This window comes from Herpailurus yagouaroundi, unplaced genomic scaffold (genome assembly GCF_014898765.1).
Source record: "Herpailurus yagouaroundi ecotype Mexico unplaced genomic scaffold, PumYag 165, whole genome shotgun sequence".
Lineage (NCBI taxonomy): Eukaryota > Metazoa > Chordata > Mammalia > Carnivora > Felidae > Herpailurus > Herpailurus yagouaroundi.
This window is the reverse complement of record NW_024412406.1, coordinates 28,143,549-28,152,847: the sequence shown is the minus strand read 5'-3', so window position 1 is coordinate 28,152,847 and position 9,299 is coordinate 28,143,549. Positions and strand designations below refer to the sequence as shown.

The following is a 9,299-nucleotide window of genomic DNA, read 5'->3' as shown; positions in this document are numbered from 1 at the left end:
GGCTTAGCGCTCCCGTTACTTTGGTCTGGGCTCCACGCGGAGCTCGGGGAAGACACTGTCTCCTAGAGGCCAAGACACGACAAAACGTGCCAGGCCAAACACGGACTCCCAAGATTCCCTAATGCATGGCGTTTTCAATGCGCGCTTTTCTAAAGCCGGGGAAAACGTCGTAGGCTCAGGGACGAGGTCAAGGCACGGTCTCCCAAACTACGCTCACACCCCCAGCGAACTAAAACCCAGAAAACGAGGTAGAGCAGCAGAGACTAACTTGCAAAACTTCGGACGCTACCAGGGCTCTCCCGGACACCGGCGAGCCCAGCGGCCGAGAGCGCAGCAGTTCCTGCGGTACGACAAGGGCGGGGCCGCGGCCGTAAAGCAGCGCCCGGAGACCACGTGGGCTCCCAGGCGACCCCGGGCGCCCTTGGAGGGCCTTGGCTGTGCGGGTCATGGCCGGTCCTCTGCGGGGCGGTGGGGCAGGGGCTCTGGACCTGCTCCGGGCACTTCCACGTGTGAGCTTGGCAAACCTAAAGCCGAATCCAGGCTCCAGGAAAGCGGTAAATGGCTGGTGGCGGTGCGGGGACGCGCAGGGGGAAGGGGCGATGGAAGCGGCCTGTTCTCGCCATCGTTCTCCCGCACTCTTTGCGGAGGGTGTTGGGATAAACGTAGGGTTGCCGAGCCCTTGTTCTCAACTGCACGGAGAACCCAATTCGTAACACGGTTCCAATTCGTAATAAGGTTCATATGGTAAAGCGTGATTCTGTCATTACGGCGGAGGCGCGAAGTCGCAGGAGCCACAAAATGATGGCCTCGTTCAGAGTTGGATTTAAGATGAGCTACTTTCCCGTTAACTTTATTTTCGTGGGAAAGATTTGAATTGATTATGGTAGTTGTCTTTTCTGCAAATCACTGAATACAGCTAGAAAAGCTGTCAGTTGACATACTGTCATTTATTTAACTTTAAAAATATTTTGTTTCCACCCAGCGTGGGGTTGGAACTCACAACCCGAGACTGAGCGCCAACACACTATTATTTAAAGAATCGGTTCGTTTTCACGAAGTGACAGGAAGTTAATTTGGGAAAAAAATACTTTCTTTACAAATTAAGGTTTAAATAATACACATAGGTAACGATTATGTGTTTACAATTAATTACAAAATAAGTGTTCTTAAATACCCTGTAAACCTTGTTTGTTGTGGATGTTTGACTCTAGGATTTTTTTCATTTCCAGCCTATCCTAGAGTCCTTACCTCCATTCCGTCCTTGGAACTTTTCCTTTGAAACACAATTTGGACTTTGGTTACAAGAATTCACTACATTTACAGAGGCAAGGATGCTAACTTAAAAGCGGAGGTTAGAGCAGTTAGAACAGAGCTTGGCACATAGTGTTAGCTGTTAGTACTGGTTGATTGGATAAATGAATGGCGTTTCTTTTCCTTGTAGGAAAGACGGCGAAGAGGTCAGAGAAGAGGTCGAAAATGTGGCAGAGGCCATAAGGGAGAGCGGCAGAGAGGAACCCGGCCCAGACTGGGTTTTGAGGGAGGCCAGACTCCATTCTACATTCGAATCCCAAAATATGGGTTTAATGAAGGTCATAGGTAAGGTTGCTTTGCTTTTTAAAGTAAAAATCCCTAATTTTCACTGACAGTCACCAAAAAACAAAAACAAAAACAAAAACAATTGCTTGGTAGAAATTTAAATTCACTTTGAAGTAAACTTTTATTGCTGTTTCTCTGAATCATTTTTGGTAATGAAATTTGGCCTGGATTAGGAGGGGAGAAAAGCCCGGACTTGATGCTCAGACCTGGCAAAGGAAGAGATGGTAATACCAGCTCTTGTGGTTGGCTAGAGGCTTAGCAATAATGTATATAAAACCTGGGTAGTCACCCAATAAATGACAACTCCACTTGTTACTTTGAGCTCCGTTAATGCGTAAGTCACATTTGACAAATTTGTTTAAATGAGTGAAGTAAATGCTTAGAGAGGCAAATTATTTTTAGTGAAATGAAGTTCTGGTTCTGTTTCATTGCCACAAAGCAAGCGATATTGTGTGATTTTGTTGCACTTAGGATGGTTTTATTTTTGTTAGATCATGTAAATCGAGGGAGGGAAATAGAGGACAAAGCTTTGAGTTGATCGGAAGAACTTACGGGAAGAGCCGTTTGAGTGTTCCAATTGTTTCTTTGTTTTGTAGCTTCAGACGCCAGTATCAGCCTTTGAGTCTGAATAGATTGCAATATCTTATTGATTTGGGTCGAGTAGATCCTACTCAACCTATTGACTTAACTCAGCTTGTCAATGGGAGAGGTGTGACCATCCAGCCACTTAAAAGGGATTATGGTGTCCAGCTGGTGGAGGAGGTAAGTCTGGATAAGATTTGTTGGTGTCACATAGAAGGCTATTTCTGATTACCATAAAATCAACACTCTGCCTTTTTAATTTTTATTTCTTTTATTAATTTAAAATTTTTTGAGAGAGCAAGTGAGCGAGGGGCAGAGAGAGAGGGAGAGGGAGAGAGACAGAGAGAGTGAGAGTGAGTGAGTGAGTGAGTGAGTGTGTGCAGAGCCTGGAGCAGGGCTCAAACTTACCCGGAGTGGGGCTTGAGGTCACCTGAAGCCGGGCTCGGACTCACGAACAGTGAGATCATGACCTGAGCTGAAGTCAGCCCAGGTGCCCCAATTTTTCTTTCTTTCTTTTTTTTTTTTTTTTAAATGGTTATTTATTTTGAGAGAGAGAGGGCAGGAGAGGGGCAGAAGGAGAGGGAGATGGAATCCCAAGCAGGCCCCCCACTGTCAACGAAGAGCCCAATGCTGGGCTCTTGAACCCATGAACCTCGAGATCACGACCTGAGCTGAAATCAAGAGTTGGACACTTAACTGGCTGAGCCACCCAGGCACCTCCCCCCCCCAATTTTTATTTCTTTTGAGTTACCATATAACCATTACACTGTGTTATACTCAGTTGTAGTTTGAGGAAGTTGGCATGGCCTTTGTCCTTGGTTCTGGGGTGCTCTGCTGTGTATCGATTCAGCTGGCTCTCTCCCTTTGATTCTCTGCTCAAAATGTCATATCTGGGAGATCTTTTCTGACATCCTTTTATAAAAGAATACTCACAACTCCTCCCTCCCCTCCCCTCATACTCTTGTCTGCTTTACCCTGTGCAAAGTATTTTTCTTTGAATGTATAAACACCTGACCTTTATTACTAAGTAATGCATTTATTTTTTCATACTCTTCTTCACACTATAATGTAAATTCTATGTCTAAATGTAGTGACAAGTACTTTAGTTCATTGCTATATTTTCAGTATTGGAAATACTGGCTCATAATAATTAGTTTTATGGAGACAAGGAATGAATCAAATCCAATTCTTTTTTTTTTTTTTAATTTCTCATTTTTTCAATATGTATTCATTTTTTTTTTTAAGTTTTTTTTTTTTTTTTCAACGTTTATTTATTTTTGGGACAGAGAGAGACAGAGCATGAACGGGAGAGGGTCAGAGAGAGGGAGACTCAGAATCGGAAACAGGCTCCAGGCTCTGAGCCATCAGCCCAGAGCCTGACGTGGGGCTCGAACTCACAGACCGTGAGATCGTGACCTGGCTGAAGTCGGACGCTTAACCGACTGCGCCACCCAGGCGCCCCAATATGTATTCATTTTTGAGGGGGGTGGTGAGGGGCAGAGAGAGGGAGACAGAGGATCTGAAGCAGGCTCGGTGCTAACAGCAGGGAGCCTGATGTGGGGCTTGAACTCACGAACTGTGAGATCATGACCTGAGCTGAAGTCAGATGCTCATTCGACTGAGCCACCCAGGCACCCAGAATCAAATCTAATTCTAACTGCAGCAAAACCTTTTTCTATTTATAGAAATTGGCTAAGAGTTTCATAAGCAGTTAAATTTCTTCAATAATACTTTTGTTTCTTGTAGGTCAGGAATACAGCTATGTGAGTAACTTAGTGTCCACTAGAGGGAGGCATGTGTTTATGGAAAAATCTTTTAGGTTCCTTTGAAAAAATGAACCTTGTGGATAAAAGTTTTCCAAATAAAATGATTTGAAAATAAAATACAAAATACTCAGTTAAGCCTCAGTATTCTATTCTGGGTATATAAGGGAATATACATATAAATTAATATGGAAAAATCTGTGACCTTGTCAGCCAATAGCACATTCCAACAGCTTTCAGGCATGTATCTATATTAACTAGGAAAATAATCCTGAAAACTACACCAGGGCAACAGTTGAGTAAGTACAGTTACAGTCATTTGTAGCTGTAAATTGGTTGACCTTTTCTGGATTTTAGATTTGCAATAAATAATGGTAATAATTAATCCATAGCACAAAATTACCAATTTCAGAATATATGTTTTCAAGGAATAACAAAAAAAGAAACTTAACTGATATAAAGACATTCCTAAAAATAGTATTTATAATACTGAAAACACCAGAATTAACTCTAATGCCCAAGAAAAGGAAATAGTTGGGCAATTTGGAATAGTAATTAAAATTCACAAATAATATGGCAAGACCTTATTTATTTATTTATTTATTTATTTATTTATTTAAATTTATTTGATTTTGAGAGAGAGACAGAATCTGAAGCAGGCTCCAGGCCCTGAGCTGTAAGCACAGAGCCTGACATGGGACTTGAACTCGTGAACTGTGAGATCATGACCTGAGCTGAAGTTGGACGCTTAACTGACTGAGCCACCCAGGCGCCCCAAGACCTTATTTTATTGAGTCAGAGGTGCCATTGATTAATAAAATGCAGACCAGTATCATAGATGGAAAAAAATGTGAGAATATGCATCTTATTTGGTGGAATATTTGTGTCTTACTTGATGGAATGGGTGAACCTATTTTTTTTAATGTTTATTTATTTTGAGAGAGAGGCAGAGCAAGTGTGATTGGGGAAGAGACACAGAGGGAGAGAGAGAATCCCAAACCGGTTCTTCACTGACAGAGCAGAGCTCAATCCCACGAACGAGCCCTGGGATCCCATGATCCCATGTGAGATCATGACCTGAGCCAAAACCAAGAGTCAGACACTTAACTGACTGAACCACCCAGGCACCCCAAAGGAGTGTTTTTGAAGTACATTAAAGCTTCATAATTAATAAAAGGAACTTGATTGGGAGCCAGCCTGATTCAACCACACCAAAATAGCAAAAAAAAAATTCTATTACCACAAAATAGTAATACTACCATCTTTTAATTCAGAATCTGTTTTGAAATTAGAGTAAAATGTAGTACAGCCTAATTAAAATGACCAAAACCAGAACTTTAGGAAGTTCAAGTCTACCTTTTTTAGTGTTGATTATTCTAGGGAAAAGTTCTTACTTTTTTTGTCCTTTTAGAGGCTGTGATAAAATCAGTAGTAAAAGCAGAGTGAATCTTTTGTCTAAGAGGCAGCTGATCCCTCCAAGATCAGATATTGTCAGAATTTTAAAAATTAATTAACTAATTAATTGTTTAGGTTTATTTATTTATTGAGAGAGAGATGGGGGCAGAGGGGCAGAGAGCATGAGAATCCCAAGCAGGCTCCGCGTTGTTAGCACAGAGCCCGATGTGGAACTCGAACCCATGAACTGGGAGATCATGACCTGAGCCAAAATCAAGAGTCAGACATTTAGGGGCTCCTGGGTGGCTCAGTCGGTTGAGCGTCTGACCTTGGCTCGGGTCATGACCTTGTGGCTCGTAGTTCGAGCCCCGCATCGGGCTCTGTGCTGACAGCTCAGAGCCTGGAGCCTGTTTCCGATTCTGTGTCTCCCTCTCTCTCTCTCTGCCCCTAACCCACTTGCATTCTGTCTCTGTCTCTCTCAAAAATAAATAAACATTAAAAAAAAAAAAAAAAAGTCATTTAACTGACTGAGCCACCCAGGTGCTCCAGATTTTTTTTTTTTAAGATTTTATTTTTAATCTACACACAACAGGGGGCTCAGATGTAGCCCCAAGATGAAGAGTTGCATGCTCTACTGACTGAGCCAGCCAGGCACCTCTGTTGTCAGATTTTTATTTTTCCACTGGTTCCAGCCCACTCATCCCATCATTAAAAATTTCTTGGCCTCTTGCTAACTTAGGGATAAAGAAGAGAAGTTTCTATCCATCTCAGTATGGTAGAATGTTGTGTGTAAGAACACAAATACAGGCGTCACCCTGAGCTGTGGCCCGCACTGCGATGCTGGGCACGTTCCTGGGTCTGTGCTACCACGAGCTGGCCACAACCTGGATTCCCACAGCAGGCATGTGGGGCACTGTGGGCACGGTAGGGCTGGTATGGGCCATGGACTGTCAGCTGATTCTGGACTGGGTGCCCTATACTAGTGGCAAGTTTAAGAAGGATGATTAGGTAAACTGACCCTTCTTGGATCCCTCTGACGTCTGCTGGTATTGTCTCCTTCCATGTTAGCTCCTGCTGTACCTGGAACAGCCCCCGCCCTCAGGAAAGGCCCCAACGGTATCTACAGCATGACTTAGGACTCCATGTTTGTGAAAATGGCTGTCACGTTTGAATACACACAGCATTAAACCTTGCTCTGAAAAAGAACAAAACACATGCTGTGACTGGACTCCCTGGGTTAGAATCCTAGCTGTGTGATCTTAACAAGTTGCTTAACCTCTGTGTGCTTTGTGTCCCCATCTATGAAGTTGGTGTAGCAATAATTTTGTCATGGGGTTGTCGGGATTAAACAGTCCACTGTTAATGAAATACTGGGGAAGGATGCTTGTGTTGCTGTCTACTAAATATGTAGGATGAAAACGTAGTCGTCCTTGCTTACGGAGAATGAAAGTTGGTAAAACAAGATAGCCTAAACAAACGTAAAAGAAATGAATGTTGTTTGGTAGGACCTGGAAGCAGAGGTATTTAGAGTTGGAATTACTGTAACATTGTAGGCATTTTGGAGGAGAAAACACGTGTAAAAAACTTGCCATAATTTTATACTCCACTGTTAACCGAGCTACCTACAAACAGACTTTGCTTTGCCATGTCGCAGGGTGCTGACACCTTTAAGGCAAAAGTTAATATTGAAGTACAGTTGGCTTCCGAACTAGCCATCGCTGCAATCGAAAAAAATGGTGGTGTCGTCACTACGGCCTTCTATGATCCAAGAAGCCTGGGTAAGATGTCCTGCAGTCCCTTTTTTCCTCCCTCTTCATCTCCTACTGGCTGCCGTGTGAGGATTTAAAAGGCCTCATGGCCCTCTGACTTGTGGTTCGGACACCTCAGTCTTCTGTTTTAGGGTTTCCTGTTCGTGGTGTGGCTTCTAGTATTCCACAGTCACTATGTCATGAGCAGGTTGTTTGTTTTGAAACATGGGACTTACATATGATATTATATACCATGTTTAGAAATTCACTCATTGTTGGTAACCCAGAGGTAACTTTGATTTTCAAGATCCAAATTTTGGAAAGTGAAGTATTTCCATTTGCTTACTTAAGACAAGTCTTTTTAATAATAATAATAATAATAATAATAATAATAATAATAAAAAGTTCTTGGAAGTTCCCATCTTGGTAGTAGTTAAAAATTAATAATCAAAAGAAGGGCACCTGGGTGGCTCAGTCAGTTGAGTGTCTGGTTTCTGCTTGGGTCATGATCTCACAGTTCGTGAGTTCGAGCCCCGCATTGGGTTCTCTGCTATCAGCACAAGAGCCTGCTTCGGATCCTCTGTTCCCCTCTCTCTTTCTGCCCCTCCCCCACTTGCCCTCTTTCTCTGTCTTTCAAAAATAAACATTAAGCACATTAACAATTAAAATCAAAAATAAACATTAAGCACATGAATAATTAAAATCATATACATATAGCCACTATTTGTATCTTTTTTATTTAAAACCTTTTCAGACATTCTGTGCAAACCTGTTCCATTCTTTCTGCGTGGACAACCCATTCCCAAACGAATGCTTCCGCCCGAAGCACTGGTACCGTATTATACAGATGCAAAGAATCGTGGTTACCTGGCTGATCCTGCCAAATTTCCTGAAGCAAGACTTGAACTTGCCAAGAAGTATGGCTATATTTTACCTGATATCACTAAAGATGAACTCTTCAAAATGCTTAGTACTCGAAAGGATCCAAGGCAGATTTTCTTTGGTCTTGCTCCTGGATGGGTGGTGAATATGGCAGATAAGAAAATCCTAAAACCTACAGATGAGAATCTCCTCAAGTATTACAGCTCATGAATTCCTTCCAAGAAAGCAGAGTTGTAAAAGAGTTCTGGAAGAAAAGAGACTGAAACATGTATATTTCTCATCATCTTTTCTCTAGTTGTAAATTTTCCATGTAGTCCCGTTTCCATTTTTATCTAAAATTAAAATAAAAATGCAGTAAGCAAGGCTGTATAGAGGAACTGAATCTGTGCGGGTTCTTTCTCAGTTAAAGAAACAACCCCCCTGGTTTTCTGCCAAAGGAAGATTATAACTCTTAGGGGAGCGTTCTTTTTTTCATGATCTTTTTGTCCAGGTCTGTGTTATCATTGTTGCACATCAAAATGAAGGTGCAGCTGGAACGGGATTGATGGGTGGGCCTGTCAAGGCTAAGCAGTTGCTACTGGTTGCCCATCTTAATCAGGGGCCTCAGGAAGCTCTATCCAGTGTCAGGATGGAAAGCTTTCAACTCTGGATTATTAAGATTTGGGATAGGAGTTTAAGATTTAAGGCTAGTGAATAAGTAGTACAATGTTTGCTAGCAAAATTGAAATAATTCCAAGCGAATTCATTTTCTCAAGTCATCTGATAAGAGTAGACAATAATGATTAAGCCCTTAGCCTTTTTCTTGAACAAGGTAAGTGTTCTAACTGATATTTTACTTATTTCATAGATAGTGGAGACCTTTGTTTTTCATTCATTTTAAATGAGTTTTGAAAAATTGTCCAGTAATTATGTAAGCCATAAAAACAGCTGGTATTGTGAAAATTAAACTCAGTTAACGTAAAAGTTTCAGCAATCTGTAAGCTTATTTAGCTTTCCAAAGTTACGTCGTATCTAAACCATACAGAAACGCAATTTGTCCCGCTGCAATTAAATCTAAATAATTCATGATAATTTTTCCACAGCAAGAATAAAATGATTCCTGGATGTTCATTTTCTTAAAATAAAAAAATTAAAAACCTAAATGATGCAATATTTTGTTCACTTGTCTACCTTCTGTATTGCTGATCTGAGATTCAGTTTATAAGGTAATTTATGTACCAAGAGTATTTTATTTATTTATTTATTCATTCATTCATTCATTCATTCATTCAAACTTGTTTTATTTTTTATTTTTTTAAATTTGCATCCAAATTAGTTAGCATATAGTGCCACA

At 41.3% G+C, this 9,299-nt stretch overlaps 2 protein-coding genes across 2 annotated transcripts; both read left to right on the top strand.

Annotated features, from left to right (window-relative positions):
* The first annotated feature begins 370 nt into the window (after positions 1-370).
* Positions 371-9,116, top strand: MRPL15 (mitochondrial ribosomal protein L15). The gene is made up of 5 exons (XM_040487785.1): positions 371-554; positions 1,442-1,596; positions 2,193-2,358; positions 6,991-7,114; positions 7,839-9,116. Exons 1-5 carry the CDS (start codon positions 447-449, stop codon positions 8,174-8,176), a joined length of 891 nt encoding a protein of 296 aa, XP_040343719.1. The 5' UTR covers positions 371-446; the 3' UTR covers positions 8,177-9,116.
* Positions 5,825-6,984, top strand: LOC121038261 (cytochrome b-c1 complex subunit 10-like). The gene has a single exon (XM_040487789.1). The coding sequence runs from the start codon at positions 6,174-6,176 to the stop codon at positions 6,342-6,344; it is 171 nt and encodes a 56-aa protein (XP_040343723.1). The 5' UTR covers positions 5,825-6,173; the 3' UTR covers positions 6,345-6,984.
* Positions 9,117-9,299: the final 183 nt, after the last annotated feature.